This window comes from Pyrgilauda ruficollis, unplaced genomic scaffold, assembly GCF_017590135.1.
Source record: "Pyrgilauda ruficollis isolate IOZ18807 unplaced genomic scaffold, ASM1759013v1 scaffold10, whole genome shotgun sequence".
NCBI classification, from domain to species: Eukaryota; Metazoa; Chordata; class Aves; order Passeriformes; family Passeridae; genus Pyrgilauda; species Pyrgilauda ruficollis.
In genome coordinates this window covers 13,687,811-13,710,726 of record NW_024508101.1, presented here as the reverse complement: position 1 = coordinate 13,710,726, position 22,916 = coordinate 13,687,811, and the positions used below count along the sequence as shown (strand labels likewise).

At 38.5% G+C, this 22,916-nt stretch overlaps 1 protein-coding gene across 1 annotated transcript in view; it reads left to right on the top strand.

Moving 5' to 3' along the window:
• Positions 1-22,916, top strand: part of CACNA1D (calcium voltage-gated channel subunit alpha1 D) — a 171,051-nt gene that overhangs the window by 93,116 nt on the left and 55,019 nt on the right. Inside the window, exons 10-22 of the mRNA XM_041461251.1 lie at positions 1,299-1,376; positions 6,948-7,035; positions 7,723-7,749; positions 9,293-9,453; positions 10,037-10,262; positions 10,406-10,613; positions 12,208-12,328; positions 13,248-13,362; positions 14,049-14,118; positions 14,697-14,766; positions 15,513-15,657; positions 17,141-17,270; positions 20,148-20,207. Of these exons, the coding sequence (XP_041317185.1) occupies positions 1,299-1,376; positions 6,948-7,035; positions 7,723-7,749; positions 9,293-9,453; positions 10,037-10,262; positions 10,406-10,613; positions 12,208-12,328; positions 13,248-13,362; positions 14,049-14,118; positions 14,697-14,766; positions 15,513-15,657; positions 17,141-17,270; positions 20,148-20,207 (1,499 nt within the window). The remainder of the gene's footprint in view (positions 1-1,298; positions 1,377-6,947; positions 7,036-7,722; positions 7,750-9,292; positions 9,454-10,036; positions 10,263-10,405; positions 10,614-12,207; positions 12,329-13,247; positions 13,363-14,048; positions 14,119-14,696; positions 14,767-15,512; positions 15,658-17,140; positions 17,271-20,147; positions 20,208-22,916) is intronic.

The following is a 22,916-nucleotide window of genomic DNA, read 5'->3' as shown; positions in this document are numbered from 1 at the left end:
TAGGGTGTTGGATGACTGGGCTGTCAGCCGTGGTGCCAGTGGACTGGGTTTACAGGTGAAATCCAGGGAACATTTTTTGTCCTGTTCAAATTGAATGTTTCTTAATAGGCTGCAAAAAAACCCTCATTTGCTCTGGTATTCCTTAAACAGCTTTGAGGTCATACAGATAAAAAAATACTTTGCACATCTACTGAGTTTGAAAGGACTTTCAAGTCTAAACTGTTAATTTAGGTATGGCTTTAGGCAAAGTTAAAGATTGTAGGAGACTTGCAGAGTGAAAATAGAAGGAAAGTAATTAAAATCTTTAAGAGAAATGCCAAGAATTTAATTTCAGGCAAACATGTATGCTTTTGTGTAGAAATTTACAGTGGATAGGCAATCTCCTAGCAGTCCTGGATTTATGCACATGTCCTTAAATGTGGCTTGGTATTTCAATGTTAATATCAACTGCAACAGCCTGTAAAGGAGGAAGGGTTGCCAAGTTGCTCCACCTCCTTGCATTTCAGATATTTTTAGGTAATAAATTTAGTTGAAATATATTGGTGATGTTTTTTTCTTGAGCCATCTTGGAAGCATGAAGTAGAGATGGGTCCCAAGATAGTCAGAATAATGATTTTTAGGCTTCTAGGCAACTGTGTCCCTGCTTTGAAAATCTAAACCTTTGGGTGATCCAGATTACTGCTGGTTTATGGAGATGGATGATCACAATGGTGCTCTTCAGTGATGTAGAAGAGCTCTGGGTTCAGGATACACAAGATTTCTGTGGCAGGCAAAGATAGAGATTTCAAAGATGGTTAAGTCGGTGATTAATAGTTTCTCACGTAATCGTTTAAAATTGTAGTGGAGGTTCCTGCAATGCCCCCCCAGCATTTGAAAATTTCTAATCAGAGAAGTCATTAAGTAATTTATTTATAAACCCTATGCATTTGTACATCTCTGTTGCTGATAATGGGCAGGTATTCATTGCTGTTGAATAACAGAATACCTTTTAATTACTAGAATTGTAAACATGCCTTTAGTGAAAGTTGGAAGTCTTTATTATGAACCAATAGCTGATTATCCTGAAGCCAATGAAAAAAAACAAAACTTCCATTGCCTTCAAAGCACTGCGAATTTAGCTCAGAATGCGAGGAGCCGTGAGAGGTGAGGGGTTTAGCTGTGATCAGTTGTGCTGCCGGTGATGTCAGTCTGTTTTGCCTAACCTTGCCTGTGTTGTGTGTACGGACACGTTTTTGTTTTTTGCGTTGCGACTGCTGCCACCTCCCGCGTCACTGCTGGGATTACATGTGCTTCCCCAGGGCTTACACTGGCTGACTTAATGGAAGACAAGAAGAAAAGCAGGCTTAGCTGCTTTGGCCGTTCTTCCAATAAACATGGTAAAACGTGCTCGGATTTGCAGTTGAACTCTTCTTTTGTGCCCATACTGCATTGGATGTGGTAGCTTTCGGGAGCACAGACTGTTTGCATTTCTGTAACCGAGGCACAGCCCTCTAGCATGGAACCCCTGGTGCATGCAGACCTTCCTCCTGGTTGAAGTGCATGTTTGAAATAGAGGTGCTGCTCTACCTCCCTAAAGCAGAGTGTTTAATCCATTCAACATTTCCACTGAAGTGTCTTTGTCTGTGGCTGTTCTTGAAGAATAGGTTTTCTTTTTCAGAAGTCAGGTAACCCAGATCAAAAATATATTTTAAATTTAGGCATGAAGAAAGTAATAAAAGTATTTTACAAGTTTTATAATGCACCATAGTGTAAGCTTAGAACAGCATGATGATAACAATTACTGTTGACTTTTGATACTTGTGATACAGAATCTAACAAAGCACAACAAGCTTTTTCTGTATCTCCTTTTGCTGTTGATGGTTTTGTTTCTGTAATTTGCTTCATTCACTTTTCCCACCCACACTGGAGATGGACAGGAAGTTTAGAGTATGATAATTATTTTCAAATCTGCCTGTTTTAATACTGGCAAATGTTCTGTTTTGACATGAGCACAGTTGATGTAGTTAGAGATCTAGTTTTAGTCCTGTCTGCAACTAAGTTATTTGACCAACTGGATTTCTTGCTGTCCTAACAATTCTTCTTGTGGCCCAGAATGAGGCTGAAACTCTCATCCAGTTACTTTAGTGAATGCAGAATTCTAAGTCAGAAATTGTTGGGGCCTGATAGACTAATTTTGTACAAACACTGAGTCTGCTTGAAATTGTTTGTGCAGCTGTTACATATAGAATACATATCACTGTCTGACAGCTCACTCAGCTCTGCATGCTGAAACAGTTTTCCTGTAAAAATTGTGAGAAGACACTTGCAATTTTACTTGGAACTATGTATTTTGACACAGCCCTTAAACGAGCAGGTTCAGGTTCTGATGTCTGTCAGGACCAGCCTGGCACTGCCTGGCACCTGCTGTCACCTGCTGGCAGTGGCTGCCGTGCCGCGGCTGGGGCCTGACCTTGCAAGCCAAAGGCATTCCCAAACTCATGGGCACTGACTTGGATTCCTCTGCCTCGCAGGGCAAGTGCCCCTTTTGTGAGTAGGGTTTTTCCAAAGTACAAATTGATGGCCTAAGTTTATTGCTTCCTGAGATGATTGTGCTCATCTGAGGAGTAGAAGCTTAGACTGCTTCTGGATTAAAAACACCACACTGAATATTTTTCTTTGTATTCCCTCTACCTGTATGTCCATTAAAAGCAACATATGTGTAGAATATGCAACATTCCCAAGGTTCTCAGTGTCATCCTTCAGCCTACAAGTGGTTGGTTGAGTGATGCTACTTTAACAAAACCCAATTTATTTGCTCTCCTTCCACTGCTATGCAGCCAGCCTTATATTGCTTTTCCATGGGCTGCCTATAAAAAGAGAGAGGCCATAAGAATGATCTACAGCAACATTAAATCTGCACTATGAAAAAAGATATCTTGCTACACTATCATGAAGGATGTCTTCCAAGCAGACTCTCCTTAAACTGAATTTACCCTGAGTAGCTTCACAGTCACAGGAGATAGTGCCACTTCTTTCTGAAGTGTTTTCTGGGTATACAGCAGACTTGGGAAAATTTGAGATGAATTTGCAAAGATAATGTTGCCACTTTGGGGATTTTTTTTTCCACTATGTTTTGCTGTTTGACTACCTCAAAGATTTGGTAAAAAGAATTCAGAAAATTTATGTACTAATTTGAGAAAGAATTAGGAAAATTTTGGAAACAGCAATTCAAGGAATTGGTTGGCTGTTACTAGCAAACAGAGCATGAAATTTTTTTAAGAGTGATCTAAAATTTTGCCAGTTTAATATAATGCCAAGATTCTCTGCAGTAGCCAGTACTGATGAGCTGTGCAGATCACTCCACTTCTGCAGCACTTTTCCTTCAGCACATGTAACCACAAGGGTGCCCAACATGCACCAGTGTGAAAATGCACAGTTGAAGTTGAAGCAGGTTAAAATTTTAGCCATTTACATTAGAGAGGAAAACATTTCCAACAATAATACTTGTAACCACAATTCAGTAATTCAGGCTGTAATTTAGCCTGCTTCTGGATTCTACAGTGACACGAAATTGTATTTCAGGATTATGGAACTTATTTCTTCTAATTCTAGCTGGCAAGGGCACACCATTGCTGATAGACAGTGGCTTGCTCTTCACTGTGTATTAGTTATGTTACATCCTGGAGTCGAGTTGGAAATCCCTGCTCCAAAGTCTGAAAACTCCATAGAGTACCTTGTGAATACAATGGATTGTTTTTCTCATGTTATATTCTTATCCACAGAAGCAAAATGTAGTAGTTGATGTATTTGACCTCTTTTCTATCCACTCAGGAAAGTACTAAGCTGCATGCTGTATGGGTTGCTTATATTGTCTAATGCAAGCATTCTTTTGTTTGAAACCAGTTAGCTTGATTGAAGAGATTATTAGATCTCAAAATCTAGATAATCTTTCCAGAATACCAGTAAAATAAGGGCAAAAGGTGAACAAATAAAAGACAAAATTTGGCATCTTCCTTTCAATACTGGGGTGCCAGTTTACAGATCTCAGAGCTGAGATCAGTCTCTCAAAATTCTCTCAAAATTGTGAGCTGTGTTTGCCTCATGGACACCACCTGCCCTTATGGAGCTGTGGCCATGGAACTGAGTTGTTTTGGGACCTGGCAGGTTGCTTGCATTAGCAGAGTGGATGTGGACATGCAGTGCTGCTCTTTTCTTCTGGCTAAAGACCTGATTACTTGCTGGCATTGCTGGAGCTGGACTTCCACATGGTGCCTTTCTCAGTGCTTTTGTCAAGTTTCAATTTTGACATATAAATTACAGTATAATGGCAGCTGAGTTTCTAATGTGAATTGGTTCTCTTTTTTTCCCTCTTTTGTTTGTAATACAGCACCTGCAAGTCACTGATAGAGATGCAGCAAGAGCCCTGTGGTGTCGGAAACAGTAACATTCAGATGTATTTAATAATTAGCAGAACTGACATTCACTTCAATAGGAACAAAGATATTTTTACTTTTTTTATTCTTCAAATAATTGTGTTCAAAAGGGGCTGGTATTTCTTATTGTGGGCTAACACATAAAGTCAGGGTAGACTTGAGTTAGAATTACAGTACTTCACTTTTACATGCACTTGCATTACTTACATTAAATGTAGCTTTTTTTGTCACTCAGTGGAATGACAGTTTATGAAGAATTGGATTCTAGGTACCTTTTTTTTTCAGGGGACAGAAGGGTTGATAAATTTGAAATATAAGTGTGGGACACATTGCACATATGCAATAATCATGGAAGTAGGCCTAGCTGTGTTTTCCTGGCAGCTCTTATTTTGACCTCAGCACTCTTATTTTGCAGCTGCTCATCACAAGTGCTGAAATGTTCATCATTAGCTGACTGTAATGCTGTGATTTCTAACAGTAGTCAAGTCACCTGGTGCAAGGCAACCAGTTCAGTTCTTTACCGGACAGGGTATACTTATATATACTTATAGTTATTTCAAATTACACTGGCATTTTAAAATAAAAATTCTTAGTTCTGAAGCCCTGAGACTGTGATTGAAATAATTTTGTGATTGCTTTTTCTTTGACCCTTTGAAATTTTAATAGTTGAATTTGAACGTGAGAGATTGTTTTCTTTACTTTTGAGTGAAAAATTCCTTGTGAACTCTGACTGTAAGCTGTGAAGTTCTTACAGGACTAGCAAAATTCATTGTTTTAAAACTGATTTGTAAAGGGAAGCATAATATTAGAATTGAGACACTTGCAGGTGCTAACCAGAGACTTATAATATATAAAGTCATTACAGTAATATTTTAAAAGAATCATCAGAACAGAAGAACCTTGTGAAAGAAGGTTTTGCTGTGCTTACTGCCTGAAGTGCTTTGTTTATTCAAACACCTGCATGGACATTTTGGATCTTTCTTTGTTATGCCACTCTGTTTAGCATTCCATGTAACAGTGACTTGCTTCTGGGGACAGATTCTCAGCTCTTGCAAAGGGTAGCTGAGTACCTGGCCTGCACAGACCTGTCAGTCTCCAGCTTGGATGGGACTGATGGGCACAGGAACCAAACCAGCCCTTCCCACTCCCCTCTGCCTTCATGTCGGTGTTGAGGCAGTGTAGAGGCAGTGAAGAGAGACTGTTCCTAACACTTATCACTTTGTACCTGATTTGTACAAAAATCAGAAAATTCAGGGTCTGATTCTTAAATCTCATATCATCCTTTAGGCTACCAAAATAGTGAGATTTCCCTGTCAGAAGCTGGCAGTGTATTGCCCTCAGTACTGTCAGTTCACAGACATTGGCTTAAACCCTTCCCAACAAACCAAATCAAATAAACCAACCAAGCAATCCATCAGAACAGTGGAAGGTACACACCAGAATACCTTAGAATGCTCTGTGTTACTTTTGTTCTTGCTCTTCTATAGTAATTTCAGTGCATCTTGCACCTCTCTTATGTTTCTTACTTTAAATGGTATTTCTACTGTATAGATCAGCAACATTAATTTACCCTTCACTTGTTCCTGAGGTTTTCCTTTCATGCTCACTTTGCAGTGCTCTCCTCTAGGAAGTACTGAGATCTTTGGCTGTTCATCATTTCCTAACACCTTTTGACATAAGGTGTCCTCCCTCTATATTTCAGCTGATTTGCAGAAAAATGGTGATAACCCAGCTGAAAATGAGTTTTGTCTAAAAAAAACATCAGCTACAATTGCTAACCACTCACACTGCACTATATGTGCAGTAATTCACTCTGTGGCAAATGTACTTTTCCCCTTTTTATTAAAACAACCGGCTACAATTGCTAACCACTCAGTAATGATCCACTATATGTGCAGTAATTCACTCTGTGGCAAATGTACTTTTCCCCTTTTTATTGGTGATAATTCTCATCATGCTTTGAAGGACCATTCTCCCATTCCCCTGCTCCTGCCTGCTGCTCACACTGTATCTGCAGGCACATTTACCTTCTGGCATCTTGCCTCAATAATTAAGAATGTCAGTAAAAGCAAAGAGTGGTCAGTGTGACCATGGTGTGATTGTTCCTGCTTTCAGAAGTTTGATGATATTTCTTGGAATCAGCGAGCTTTTAACAGCACTTCAATTGTAAAGCACCTCCAAAGTGTTAACAGAACACTTCTCAAAGTGAAAAATTTCAGAATCTAGCTCAGGTTAATTTCTTTGCTGGGGTAGCATACTCTTTGTACAAACTTCCTCCACTTTATACTCTGCAGTGAATTGTAAGCTATTACCTTGAAAAAGAAAAACCAAAAAAAGCCACCATTCTCTCTGGAATTCTGCGTGCTTCCTTTCGGTGAGAGAGGAGGACTGATGAAGTGTCCGACTTCATCTACAACTCCTCAGATCTTCCAAGCTCTTAGCAGAGCTGGAGGCACTCTTGCCACAGGCCAGGAGATGCCAGCTGTGCCATGCCTTGCGTGGTGCTGGCTCTGAGGCACTTTTGTGTCCCCACAGCGAGCATGCCCACCAGCGAGACCGAGTCGGTGAACACGGAGAACGTCAGCGGGGAAGGGGAGAGCCCGGCGTGCTGCGGGAGCTTGTGGTGAGTGCGCACCAAATGCTGAGCTCCCACCCCATCAGCTCAGAGGACCTCAGCGTTCCAAAGGGTCCTTCTTTCCCCAATGTTTGTTTAGCCAAAAGTGCCTTGAAATAGCCAGGCTTTGTATGGCACTTGCAGGGGGTTGGTATTAGACCAATTATAAGAGTATTAAAGCGCTCCTAAAATTCTCAGGTTAAGATGGTATAAAGCAATTCAACTCAGCTTGGAGTGGAATTGTGATTTCCTGAAAGATTTTATAAAATACTATTTTTGTCCAAAATTATAAGAAAAGAAAGGAAGTTTCTAATGACATGTACAACCAAATATTTTCTGTTAAATTGTGCATTACCTGGAGAATAACTCAATATATGGAAGTATGTCTATAACCCATGGTGTTCAGTATTTATTTGCTCAGATTTTCATGACTTCCAGGCAGATTCTACATGTTTATTCAAGGTTTATTTACTGAGTTTTAAAGGAGATTTCCTTTCTTTCCCTAAGAAAATTTGTAAGTCTTTAGAAATGGTATTTCAGAAAATAAATAACAGACAAAAGATTTTCAGCATTCACAATGCATTTTGTTAAAAGTTTGTTTTATGTATGTGTAATGCCAATGCAAAATTCTAAAGGAAATGAATTTGTTAATTACATTTTCCCCATTCTTAAAAATGTATTTTCCTTTTCTTCTAGTCAAACCATCTCAAAATCCAAGTTCAGGTCAGTATTTTCCTCTTATAATCACACTGTAAGGTAAATGCAAAAATCTTGGTCCAATTCTCACTCTTCTGGGCTGATCCTCACTCCAGCTTCTGGAATGTTACTCTGCAATGTCAGTACGCTGAGTCTGAGCACAAAGTAAGTCAGGCCATAACTTATCAAGGATATTGTTTTGAAAGTAATGTCAAAATGCCTTGGGATCAAAATAGAAAATGCTTTTTGTGGCAAGCTCGCCTACCTGCTGCACTACAAGTCAAAACAGAAGTTAATCTTTGGGAGTATGCCTTTACTTGTATCAAGCTAATGGAGAAATTTACTGCTCTTCTCCTTTTTGAATTTTTCTTTTATCTCTGTAGTCTGTTTAAGTATGCCTCTGTTATTCATACACATTCATGTATGTACCAGTTAGCTACACTTTACTGTCACTTGTTCCACACATCTTTTTTGGGGAAAACAAAAAAATAGCCCCATTGGCTTCAGAAAGCTTGGAGTTATGCAGTTTGAGCCTGCTTGTGAGTCTTGTAAGTGAGATATCCCACCATCATTGTTCTTGTCTCATGGACTTCAATGACAGGGTGTTCTGTAAGTGTAAAAACAGTTTGACCTACCCAGGGAGTGAGGCATCCTGCTGATGGCCATGGACACAGCCCTTAGAGCAGGGGATTGGCAAGATAAGAATGTTCTTGAATTCCACGTTGATTTATGGCAGGACAGGATATTTTTCCTTTATATGGTCAGAATGCTGTAAAGGCTTGAAATGTCTTTGTACTGATATCTGAAACCAGTATTGATTTCCTTTGCTACAAGTACAAATTTAAGGTGCACAAAGAAAACTTAGTTAATGCTTGAACAGAGTTCCCAGAAGCAAAGCAGAGAAATCTAGTTTTATGAGTACAAAGATATGTCCTCACTTGTCAATCCAGCTCATATCTAGGTACAGCCTCAGCTCGTCACTCTTATTTATTTCACGGACTTTTGCCCACTGACACAATTTCAGTGCACATCAGTAGAAATCTCTAGGAATTCCTAAAGAAGGTTTCTGATGTTATAGGGTCAATTTCTAAAAGGTAACCTCAGCATTCCTATTTTGTTTAATCCTGCCAGAATTCTCTTTGTGGTTTAACTCAAAGCCTACATTTTTAGACTGAATTTAATTTGAATTCTGAGTTGATTCATTGACTTTTCTTTATTGCTATTAAGTGTATGGGGCCTTAGAAAGATAGATATACTTTGTTACCCAATGAAATGTTAAATGCAGCTTAATCGAATTATGTCACAGGCAATTGGAGTCTCCAAATGTTGTGGTTTACATTTAGAAATCTATAGGGAAATATAAAAAAAGGAATAACTTGTTAGCATTCCCTAATCTGCAAATAGTAATGATTTACATAGTTATTGAAGTATTATAAACATATTTTTGAAAATACACCTGCTCACACACACACAATTGAACTTATTTTCAATGGAGAAGAAAACCACACTCTTCTTAGGCTCATATGTGTTTTCCATATAATAATAAATTTATTTTTATTTGAACTTTCAGTCGACGCTGGCGTCGTTGGAACCGCTTTAACAGAAGAAAATGTAGGGCTGCAGTAAAATCTGTCACATTTTATTGGCTTGTTATTGTCTTGGTCTTTTTGAACACGTTAACTATCTCATCAGAGCATTACAATCAACCTGACTGGCTGACCCAGATCCAAGGTACAGTCAAAAATTATTTGTCCTGGTCTTGACTATGGGTAGTTGTGTCCTATCAGTGGCTACTTTTGTACTTTGCCATTTTGTTGTTTGCTGTCTGAAGGATATTCAGCCCAGCCAGAGGGAGATAAAAGAAATGACTGAATGTGGTCTTTGATTTCCATAGCTGTAACACAGCTGAGTAATGCAGCAGCACAGACCTGACAATGCTAAATTGTAAATAACTGTACTTTTATCATAAAACTGTGCTTGAAAGATGAGGAGGAAGTGGGAACTGGCACAGCAGGACTTGCTGTGGGCTGGTTGCTTAAGTTACAGTGTGGACTCAAGCTGTGAGCTGAGGAACCATGAACTGCACAACAGATTGGAAAGATGAATAGTTTATAGCTGGCAGGAAGCTTTACATCCTTGTGTAACTTTTGCCACTTAAGCATCAAATACAATCAGACATAAAAAAAAAAGCAGTGCTTCCTTTTTAAGCAAAAAGCTGCAAACTCATATAGAAAGTATGGTACTAATATGTTAAAGTAAAAATGGAATCTATGAGGCAATTCAGAATCTTTTTTTCTTTAATATTTTGTTCCAGATATCGCAAATAAAGTTCTTCTGGCTTTATTCACCTGTGAAATGTTAGTAAAGATGTACAGCTTGGGCCTACAGGCCTATTTTGTTTCTCTCTTTAACCGCTTTGATTGCTTCGTTGTTTGTGGTGGCATTGTTGAAACCATTTTGGTGGAGTTGGAAATTATGTCACCCCTTGGAATTTCAGTGTTTCGCTGTGTTCGTCTCCTGCGTATTTTTAAAGTAACAAGGTAAGATTATCTAATACTGCTAATTCTAAGGATAGCTGAAGAGTGATCAGCAATTGTTTTGTAATACTTCATCATGCACTGCTCTTTTACTGTTTTGTTTGGGGTTTTTTGGTGTGTGTTAACACACGCATTTTAATTTATAGGCACTGGGCATCCCTGAGCAACTTGGTAGCATCCTTGTTAAACTCAATGAAGTCCATTGCTTCACTGTTGCTTCTGCTTTTCCTCTTCATCATAATCTTCTCGTTGCTTGGAATGCAGCTGTTTGGAGGCAAATTTAATTTTGATGAAACTCAAACAAAACGGAGCACCTTCGATAATTTTCCACAAGCCCTTTTAACTGTATTCCAGGTAACTTTCTTTCATCCCGTATGAGACATTTTACCTTTGATCAACAAAACTGTTTAAGTGATCATGTTGCCTGAAAATGAAATCATGAATACTATTTATTCAGTTTACTTTAAGTAGCATTCTGCTCATTAAATTCAGTACTCTGGTAACTTTGCACCATTTGTACCATTCGTTTCATATCTTCTTTGATTTATCTATGCAACATAGCTGTGTGTTACTTCACAGAGTTAAATCTCCTTTGTCCATCAAACACATGACTAGAAGAAGAGGTGGAGCGTTATATTTATTTTGATCAAATTATTTTCTTTAATTTCATTAGCTGTGTAACATTTCAGCTATTCTCCAGCAAGAGAAAAATAATAAGTCTTTGCAGAGTGCATATTTACATTGGGGTCATATCACTATAACAAAAATAAGCATTAATTTCTTTAGAGAACAGGTTTTATTAAAATCTTAAGGCAGACTTGTCTGCTACTAGTGAAATGGTAGGGACATACTTAGAGTTTACTTTTCACTCATTTGTGATGCTTTTTTAAAACTAATTTTTCCTGATTTGGATGCTGGCATTAGGCTATTTGGTTTCATCTTGCTCGCCATTTTCACACTTGGCTGTGTACATTACCACAGTATTTGGTTTCAGCCATTGTAGGTGAGAGTTAAAGCTGACCCTGCAGGATTCACCTTGGTGTCAACTTCCTGTCACTTGGGTGGAACTCTCATCTGGTGGCTGCCCAGAGCAAGCAGAAAATCTTTCCATTTAATTTCAAGATAAGGAAATACTAATGAGAAATTTCCTTATAGGGAAAAGTGTTCACATTTGACTTGACATTGCCCCTACAAAAACTTAGGGCTTTACTTTCCAGTTCAGCTGAGTTAAATTTTATTCAGATTTTAGGCTGTCTCATTTTCAAAGGAATGGAGATTCCTTCAGTTTTAGAAGGCATTCAGGAGTAACCAACCTGTTGGGTGCTGACCAGCAATGAAAATTAGTTGGATATGTTTAGCTCTACAAAAATGAATTTTAGAAAATGGTGTGCATTTAATTTTCTTAAACAACCATTTAATTACTTGGAAAGAGAATGAGTGTTACATGTTTTCTCAGGATGGAACTGATAATTTTGAAGAAATATATGAAGTGTCCCTAAAGCCTGCATTGCAATACTCAGAATTTTTATTGTAGTACAGTTTTCTGGCCAGTATTTAAAAAAAGAAGAAAAAAGGAACCTTAAAACATATACTGACTTTATTTTTAAGTGATGGACATTTTTTGACATTGCTACGTAAGTGGCATTACTGAAAACCAGGGCTCTTACTTTGGCATGCCAAGATCAATAAAATTTCAATAGAATTTAATTTTCATTATTTTTGCCTTTGAAGTTCAGTCATATAAATGCATAGCATAAAATAAAAGCTGTTAGAGTTAAACCCAAGCTTTCAAGAGAGATTTAAATGGGAATTTTAAAACAGTGTGTGAAAAGAACATGGTATTGCTTTATGCATACAGAAGGTTAGTTGTGTTGTGTGGTCAGAGGAAATGTATTTCTCTGTTCACTTTTGATGCTGAGTTGCTACTAATCTAAAATCTGCTCCTTAGATCCTAACAGGGGAAGACTGGAATGCTGTCATGTATGATGGCATAATGGCATACGGTGGTCCCTCATCCTCAGGCATGATTGTCTGTATATATTTCATTATCCTCTTCATCTGTGGTAACTGTATCCTTTACCCTGGGTGGAAACATCTCTGAGTGGGGCTGTGTGCCAGGGGCATCCACAAAATCCCTGTGGGAGGGGGGAAATGGTCACGGGCAAGGGCTCTCTGCACGTGCCGAGTCCTGAAAAGAGACCTTCCCTTGTTCCTGAGGAACCAGGCAGTGATCTCCAGGCCCTCTCTGGCCACCACCACGGCAGAAAGCAGAGAATGTTTTCTTTCTTCCTTCCTTCTTTGGGAGCAGTTTGTGATGGCTGGCAGTGCAGGGCTGGAGCTCTGGCACGGGCTGAGGGTGAGCCAGGGACCCTCTGCAGGGCAGGGACCAGGGCACACACCCTGGGACAAAGTCTGCAACATTCCCCTTCCCTGCCTTCAGTGATCTGGAAATGCTTCCTTGGCCCCATGTAGAAACAAACTTCTGCCACTCTCAGAAGTTCTTAAAAGGTCAGGAGGTGATGAAAGGGCAAAAACATTGTATTTTCTGCACTATATGGTATTTGTATCAGTATTTGTGGTTAACTGATATGGACTGAAGAACTGAGTTTGATTGTTGTAGACATGAAAGACAGTGCATTATAAAAATGAATTTTTCAAAATGCCTGAGCAGTCTTCACATATAATAGACAATTTCATATTTGGACTTGCTCAGGCTAGTGTGAAGTTGAATTTCATTTATTTAAAAAAATACCTCAAGCATTCTGCTATTTTAAAACCTGTGACCCTAATGGATCCCTGCTCATTTTACAGCCAGTATCAGTCTGATCCATTAAATGGGTGTTATTTGCACTACACTCCAGCATCACAATCCTCCACGCTGTAGGTTGGGAACATGTGTTTTATATCTCTCACATTGTCAGTGTTTATGCTGATAATAAACCACACAAGTGTGGTAAGGCATAATGTCCTTAAAATGATTTGAAATAGATATCTTGCTAAATGTCTTCTTGGCCATTGCTGTGGATAACTTGGCAGATGCTGAAAGTCTAAATACAGCTCAGAAAGAAGAAGCTGAAGAAAAGGAAAGGAAAAAGAATGCGAGGTAAAATAGATGGGCATGTTGAACCAGCAGGAGGGGGAAGAAGGAGGGTACTGAATTCTTCCATGAGGCTTTTTTTTATATGAATGTCTTTACCAACTTCAAAATGTGCTGGACTCAGGGGAAAAAAAAAAGGGTTTGTCTAGACACTAAAATAATAGACAAACAGTATAATTTTAGATAAAAATTTGGGTAGTAATTGGGGTGAATTAAGAATGTAATGATAAACCAACTGATATTTAAACATTGCAACAGTAGGATTTATTGTGCAATTAGCACAAGAATTTATCTGTTGTTGCCAGTGCACAGCTCCCTGTGGAATCAGTTCTCTAAGCCTTATATAGACAAGTAGAAAACCTTCTTTTGAAATCAGTGCAAGCCTGTTGAAGTCAATGAAAGTTGTTTGCATGAGTCCAAGGGCACAGTTTATCCCTCTAGAAAGGAGTAATGATCATGCATTGAATGTTTTAGGGATTAGCCTCTGGAATTATATTCAAAATAATAATATTTTAAATGGATCATTGCATTCAAATGCAGTAGATTTTATTGCTCTGACATCTACAGTTGTACAAAATATTTGAAGTATTTTATTATAAGGCTTTCAGCTTTTCATAGAATTGGTATAGTTCACTTAAAATTGTCTGTCTTTACATGGCATGCTTTGTAATTGTTACTGTATTGTTTTATAGAAAGGAGAGCCTGGAAAATAAAAAAACTGAGAAGTCAGAAGGTGACCAAAAGAAGCCCAAGGATAGTAAGGTGTTTATCCTAAAACCTGTCTCTTTTCTAAGAAACAATTTTACTGATTTTGCCAGGGAATACTTTGTATTGTGCATTGTACAATTCTTTGTATGAGCCCATCATCCCTACATTTTTTTCCAGACGAAGAAAACTTAGTTCTGATGCTTTGCATCCTCACAGTGTCTCTTAAACCAGAAAAATCCTTTTGGTTCCAGGAAATCCTGAGAGAACAAAATAATTAATGTTAGAAAAATGTGATTTTATTCTTAGGATCTCTGTAGGTGTTTTGCTTGTAAGTCCAATGAGATCAGTGAATGATAAACTCTTAGGATGTTCAAACATTCTTGGTAGATCTTATTGAAGTGTGTTATTTCTATTCTTATTGTGATTTACACAGCCAGAGAAATATGGATACTATAGAAAAATAATTTTTGAAAAATAAGTTCTAAAACATCAGCTCTCCTATGTTCTCAGTTACTCTGCTTCAGAAAACTCATTTCTCTGACTTCAGAGACTTATTTGGTTTGCTTTCTGTGGCCTTTGTACTCTATATTAAAATTTATTTTTCTTCCTGTGCATCCCTTTCAATGCCGTAGGTGACAATTGGTGAATATGGAGAAGGAGAGGAAGAGGATAAAGATCCCTATCCCCCCTGTGATGTACCAGGTATGTGAATACTAGCTAGAAACAGATTTAACTGTGTTTGCTAAAATATCCTAAACTTCCTCTTGGTGAACTTTAAATCAATTCCTTTGAAGCCAGTGAAGTTGTGCTCTCTTATCAGTGGATAAGTGGGCCTAAGCATTATCTTTTTCTGCAGCTTCCTAGGCAGTACAAGCAGCATTTGACAGTTAATATTGTGAGCCTCAGGACTGTTTTGGTAACACTATCTCGATGGGAGAGCAAATTCTAAACTTCTCTGAAACATTTGGCAAAAGTGGACATTCCGGGGCTGATGATGTTTGGTCATTTTTTTCTTGGCTCAGCGAACATACTTATCTGAAAATCAGTTCTGCCTGATTGTCTGGATGCATGGCACAGAAACCTGTCCTGAATTTTGAGCACACGGTGCTCACCCAGTGCCCAGAGCTCAGCACTCAGCTCAGGCATGGACAGGCTGCCAGGGCTGAGCTGAACTGGGACTCCAGAGGAGTCCCCAGGTGAGGCTGCTCAGGACCTCAAAGCCTGTTAATGCACTCCTACACACACCCACATATGCACAACACCTTGTGTCAGAGCTTGTGACAATATTTGGATGTTCACATATTGGTTTATAGGTTTTTTAGAGTCATGCTATGAATGTATATTTCCTATAAGCCATGTGTATTCTCATACAAGCTGTGCTTTTGTATTGTTATGAACTAAACCTTGACATTTTTTAGTTTATAGTAAAAAGAATGTTTAATCTAAAGTAGGTGAAGATGAAGAAGATGAGGAGGATGAGCCAGAAGTACCAGCAGGCCCACGTCCCCGTAGGATATCAGAACTCAACATGAAGGAGAAGATAACACCTATCCCTGAAGGGAGTGCCTTCTTCATCTTCAGCAGCACCAACCCGTAAATATGATTTGAAAAATATTGGTTTGGACATCAAGGTGTAGCAGTGAAGTAACAGACCTCCTTCTAGGGAGACCAGGAGTAGAAATCTAGTGTCTTCAACAGCAAAGAGATTGGATTCCCTCCTAAAATTTTCTGATTGACTTGGTAAATGAGAAGAATTTGAAAAATATGTTATTTTTCTTCCCACTGTTGAAGAGAATAGCATTTTGTACATGTAGTCTGAGTTCTCACATGTCTGCAAAGTAGCCTTTGAGGTGTTTTATCTATGTACTATGATAGTCACTGAATAGAAAAGATCTGAACATCTGCATGAGACAGAATTTCTAGTAACCCTAGTAACCTTTGTGGAGGAGAAACCAGAAAAAGAGAAAAGCAGGAGAAAGGTTGCACATGTTCCTCTTAAGGTAACAGCATTTCCCAGATTCAAACAAGCATCAAAGATAAAGACAAATTATTTCAAAAAATCAAGAACTAGTAATAGTTGGATTTTGGGGAGGCAGTGGAATCTTTCACCACTTTAGTCCAACTCCAGAGCATTTGGAGTTCTACCCTGGTGAAGACATCAAGCTGGACTAGTCAGTAGAAGTCCTTACTTAATATTTATTTGGCATGGGAGAATGCTGCCTTTCAGTGATAGAGGCCATCATGTTTAGAAGAAGATCAAGATAAAATGTTTTGGATGCAAAATCATTAAGTTTGTTGAACATTTCAAATTACTTTCGGCTTCAGCTAACACTATGTATTCTTGGTCTGAAATGGCCAATTTGCTTAACTAAGATACACCACACTCCAATCATCAACTTAATAAAAGGAGAAAAAATTTTAGCCAAGAACCTTCTGAGTCTTCATCAGAATTTAGACAACTTCAGTGTTAGTTATGAACCTGATCCTGCCTTTTTGTCAGTTTAATCCCAGACCTGCTCTGTATTTGTGATTCCTTTGGGCTCAGTGACTCTAAGCACATGCACAGTTACACTTCACGTCATGTGGAGCCTTCCACACCCACTTCTCCTGTGATTCTGTAAGAAAATCTTCATGGAGATTCTGATTTGAGTCCTAAGTAGCACAAGGAGATCTGCAGCCTAAGCTGCATCTCTCAAGATGGGTAATTTTGACAACTTCAGTGAGAATCAAATTGAACTGGGGATCTGAAATGATTTATTATCTAGCCTTTATCTTTCTGACCTGTGATTGCATGTGCACAGTGCCACAAGCACTGGAACTTGTGGTGTTCATAACCCAATAGAAACCAACCCCTCCCAGAGAGCTTTAAGTGCACCTTCACTAGGGGTGAATTGGATTTTGAATTTATTTACGTTCTAAGGAATCAGAGCGATGGCTTCAGGAGTTTTATTGCTTCTAGCTGCTGATTGTTGCTCTGTTCCATCAGCGCTGGCAGAGTAACAGAAAACATGTTGTGTATTAACCATCTGCTAAATTCTGTGTGCAAAAGTGGTGTATTTCTGTATCTCCTCTTTAGAATTCGAGTGGGATGCCACAGACTTATCAATCACCACATCTTTACCAATCTCATCCTTGTCTTCATCATGCTGAGCAGTGTTTCCTTAGCAGCAGAAGATCCAATTCGCAGCCACTCTTTTCGAAATAATGTAAGCCTTTCATTTTTGTCTGAAGATAAATATACCCTCACAGATACAATCCTTTGGCCTAGTGCCTGGTTTTTAATTTTCATGTTAAAAAACATTCCTTCTTGTTTTTCAAGCTATGCATTTATATTCCTTTTGCTCTAAGAAGCCTGTATCTTTAAATTGACTTTATTGATGGAACATCAGGAGTATTAGAAGTATTTATTATTTACATAATGCTTTTTCTGTGACTATAAATATATCAGGATAAAATATTCTCAAGCTAAATAGAATATCTATAATTTTCATATTTTTTCCTGCTTTGCAGCTGGAGTACCTGGTGTGCAATTCCTGAATCACTCTTACTGCCTCACAGTGTTTGATGCTGATTTATAAATGCCAGTTAAAGTTATCACTGTTTATCATGTTTGCAACAGACTCTGATGTGTCCTCTCTTCAGTGGCTCTGTTATGTGGCCTTGGGGCACTTGGATGATCCCTCTGTTAGTGAGTGTAGGGACTCAGGAGGGTGTTACCTCCTCTCTCAGGGAAGCTCGTGTGGCCACTCTGAGGGGTTTGAGTTATCCCCACGTTGGACTCAAAGATATTTGGATTCTTGACTGGCTGCATCAGAAACGAAACAAATCTCACTTTCCTCTAAACACACATGTAAGAGGAGGATCAGAGCATTCCCAGCTCTTGCCTTGACTCATAGAAAAATGCCATTTTAGCCTAAAAAGCATTAATTTCAGTAATGTGTCTCTGTTAATCAATAAAATTGTATTTTATGTGGGTACTAAACACCTGTGTTCTCCCAAAACAAATTCTTGAATTTGTTTAAGCACATTTTAAGTGCTTAATCTAGTGGAAGACTTAACTGTTACTCAAAAGCACAATTATCAGACAGAGAAACTAAAATAAATCCACTCTCCATGGAGAGTCCATGACCATGGACTTTTTTAGCCTTGTTGCACTTGGTTCAGCTGTGTAGCAAGAGTCTCACATTCTTGTGAGTTGGGTTTGCTTTGGGTTAGGTAGGAAATAGCTGAGATGGTGCAGCTGGGTAGTGGTCAATGGGGACTTTGGGGATGCTTTGACAGAACTTCCACCCCTCTCCTGTTTTTGGTACAAAGTGATTTGTAGAGATGGTCAAAGAGTCAGAGAAACTCTTCTGCATCCTGCAGGACAGGTGGCCCTGCTGAGGCTGCAGAGGTTGTATCTCTCTGGTTCTTGGTGGTGTTGGTGCAACCTCTGAAATTCTTCTTTTGGCTTTGGCATTCTCTGAACACTTTTCCAGTAAATTTAGTAAAAACCAAAAAGATAAAACTTTCTCCAGAGGTAAAGAGAGGCCAAAGCACAAAGACACTCTTCATGCACTATTCAGCAGAGCAGTGTACTTCCCCTATCTACAAGGCTGGACCAATGTAATCCTATAAATAAATCACACTAATGGGTAGGAAAAAGAGAGAGCTGGTGGAGAATACTGAAATTGTTATTATGGAAATGACTTCAAGGGCTGATAATTGTATTTTTAACTAGAGGAGCATTAGGAAAATGTAAGTGGAAAGTGGTGGTAACTGAAAAGATTATTTCTGTTTGGGACACAGACAAAGTGAGAGATTTCAGAGAGGTGTTGCCCTCTGAATGTAAGTATTCTCATATGCCCCAGGCCAGCATAATTTTCTTTTTACTGCCTTGAGGGTTCACATTCCCTCCATCAGCCAGGTCAGCAACAGAATGAAACTTTGTAAGCTGAAATGCCTTTAAATATTTTTTCTATTTTATTTTAAGTCTGGGGTGAATTTGTTACTCATTAATCGTTGTCATATGGCTTTAACATTTGCCTATTTTTTCAGCCACACCAAGGGACAGAAGGATGGGATATTCAACGGAATATGGGCAAAAAATTATTTGTTCTTATTTCTTTGTGTGTTGTCTTTTTATTTCTCCTTCCCACTTGGTTAGTTGCTGAACTGCAGGAAGGATTTTTCAGTGCACAACTCTTGGTTAGGTGGATTGCTGGATCCTTGAGACTAAACCCTCAGCCTCCTGCAGTTCACTGATCTAGGTGTTAGTGATGTGGCCACAGCTCTGGGTGGTTCTGAAATACTTGTTCTTGTCCTGTTGACAGCAGTGAGGGCAATCCCACAGCCACAATCCTCTTAGAAACTTCATATTACTCTGCAACTCTTGTGGGTTCTTTTAGATTTCCTACAAATAAGTCACTGCTGCATCTTCCCACTTCAAGGAAAAGGGGTTGTGGTGTTGATTTTAAGTGAATAGTTATTCATTAATTTGCTTTGTGACACTCTGCACAAGCCTGTACAGGAGCAATATAATGTAGCAGAATGTGGGGTGATCTGCACTCTAGAAGCAGCCACTGAAGTTTTATTTTGTGATGCAATACTTTGGTAAAAAACACAGACATTATTAATAAGTATTTATTATTTGTTTAAGATTCTGTATCTCTGCTAAATGCTGAAGAAAGTATCTGTGAAAGCTGGTAGAGGAAAAGTCTGAATTCAAAGAAATTGTTGCCTATTGGGTTCTGTCAATTATTGAGGAGTGAAATCTAATACCTGAGCACAGTGGCGTCTGTTCAATTTTTAAGCAAACAAAAATGGTTGCACATTAGCTGGAATTTTAAACTACTCTGTCTCCACCTATCTACTTAGATTAATTCAGGTGTTGTGTATGTGGTCTAAGTTGTGAAAATTATTAAGAGATGGATTTCTTACTGTGGCACGTATTATACCTTGCAGATACTTGGTTACTTTGACTATGCTTTCACAGCCATCTTTACTGTTGAAATCCTGTTAAAGGTAATGCATTGTTAATTGATCCTTGTTAGCCCAAAAGCAGCTTTAGCAATAATGTTTGTAACTTTTTGTTTACCTTCCAGATCCTAGGGTATGCAGATTATGTCTTCACTAGTATGTTTACATTTGAGATCATTTTGAAGGTAACAGGTTTTTAAAGGAAGCTTGTTTAAAAGGATTTTCCTTGTGTGTCACCTGCCAAGAAAAGGCCCTTGAAGTGTTCTTTGCCTTTTCTCTAAGCTATCAAAGCTAAACTTTTTTAAACTAGAGGATTTTTTTATTTGACAGTTCCTCATAGTTTTGATTGGTTATTTTTTTACCATTGGGTGCATGAAGAAGCTGATTTTTTATCATTACATCAGTTTAATAATTCATTTTTTGCCCTTTTTAAACTTACAGTTGTCAGAAAAGGGAAAAATAAATCACTGCGCATGAGCTTTTCCTTCTCCTTGCTCTGGCATTTCTGAAAGAGAAAATCAGTCTTATAAGGAGGGAGCATGTAATTTCTCATTTATTTTGCTAAACTATATCCACAGAGCTAAAATAGTAGATAACTATTTTCTTGCAATAGGACTTGCAAGATATCTTGCATTTATCTATCTATACACTAAAATACTTTGCATTTATTTTGGGCATACATTTAAATTCACAGACAGGCATAATTATGCTTGCTTAAATGTATTACCCATGCATGAGCCAAAATTTGGCATTTTAATGTATAGTTTGTGTACTGATTATTAAGGATATCTATTGGGGTTACTCAGATTTTCAATGTACAAGATTTACTGTGGTAAAGAAGATAAATAACCAAAAATTGTATTCACATGAAACAAAGTGCTGGACAAGGAAGTAAAATTTTTCATTGGAAATTGGCAAAATGTTTTTTCAGATATTCACACATGATTCATAAATGTTTCATGCTGTGCTTATTCTCACCTCAAGTTTTTGGTTGAGTAACCCTGATTTATACACTTAAAAATTGCTGGCACACTAAGAATCTGTACCTAAACTATGCATTTCCAGTTGAGGATTAAGCTTAACAAGATCTCTTCTCCCAGCTTTTGCTCATATTGCTGTGCATACTCTTCACAACGCAATTTGATTATTACTAATTGGTGCAATATTTGGGCTGTTTACAAGATAAGCTGTTCTGTAAGTAATAGACTATTTTTATGCTTGTGAATTTTCTCCCAGGCTTAATGTTTATCCCCTTATTTCACATTTTCAGCAGGGAGAAGCTTGCTATAGAATTGATTATTCTTATTTGTAGCACACTAAAATAAATATCCAGGGGTTTTGCTGCTAGAGAAGGCCAAACTAAAGGAGAGAACAGAGCATTGAAGAGAGCTGTAGCATTAAATCAGGCTAGCTCCCAACTCTGAATTTGAGAAGCCATAAAAATATTTTACCATTGTATCTGTGGCAGAAGAGAGGCAGTAAACTTCCACATGCTCTGAGCAGCAGGTTCTCAGCTCCTGCAGTTCCATTTGTGTTTCTCTAGGAGGCAGAGGAATTAGAAAGGGCAGGATAAAGAGGCATAACTGGCTGTGTTAAGAAAAGCAACATGCCTGCAAACTGCAAGAGATTTTGGCACTGAGCAATTTATGAGTTATCCAAGGGAAGCAGGAACTCTGGAGCTTGGGCTGCTGGAATCTGGAATTGTGAAGATGACAAGGAAACAAGAAGCTACATCACAACCAAAAATGTTGATGCTTCTGACTGTGGTTTCTCCAGGAAGCTCTGTAGTGCACTCACATGTAAAGGAAAATAAACTTAGCACACAGATGTGCTGGACAGTCAGGAGCTGACACAGACACCGTGCCTGCTTTGCTAACACATCTGAGACTCTGGCTTTGCTTGCTTGTGCCTGGGGCCTCCATGTCCTCTGCTGTGCTTCCCACAGTGTCCCAGCTGTGCAGAAGGAGAGTGCTCTGCAAGGAGAAAATTCAAAGCTAGACCTGCAGGAACGATAATATTCCTTAATTTCCAGGAAAAAAAAAAAAAAAACCAAAAAACCAAACCAAAACCAAAACAAACAAACAAAACAACAACAACACAAACAAGCAACCCCCCCCCAAAAAAAAAACCCAAAACAAAAACAAACCTGAAATTAGGATAAGCAGTGGCAATATTATCACCTGTAGTGAAGAAAGTTGTACAAAAGCAAGCATTAAACCAGAATAACTCTCAGCATGTAAGAAGTCTCCCTGTGCTCTTACTGCTCTCAAAAAAGGATTTCCACATTGCACAGTGTTGAGGGTATGAATGAGGATGTGAATAGCAGAAAAGCTGCAACATCACTTTAAATCATTTGAGAATTCTCCCTGCATGCCACTGAAATGCAGTTTATCATGCTGTTTGGACAACTTGGGAAAGGTGAAAACATCTGAGCAAAGGTCAGGTTAGGGATCTGTGCTTTCTACCTCCCCCTACTGTGCTGATCCCACACCATTTAAACTTACTAGAGAGTTGTAGCAAATTCTTCCACTGGGATTTGTGGTGATTGAAATATCAGTCTCCATGTGAAGATGGGGAGATTTGTACCTCACCTGCACTTTAATGTCAGTTATTCACCTAATTTTTATAGGTGAATACCTGACATTATATTTCATGTAGTACCCGAAACTCTGTGTGCTGCTCTCATCATATACAGTGTAATGGTAGTTGTAGATAGATGTTAGTTTGATATTCAGGGCTGTTTTTGTGCTCAACTCCCACTGATTTTGATGAGTTTAGGTGTGCTCTGTACAGCTGTAAGTAATTTAATGGTAATTTTATAGTGTAACTATACTATATGTCTCATGCCATTGGCATAGGTTAAAGCTTTAGCATTTTTATTTTTCTAGCTTTTG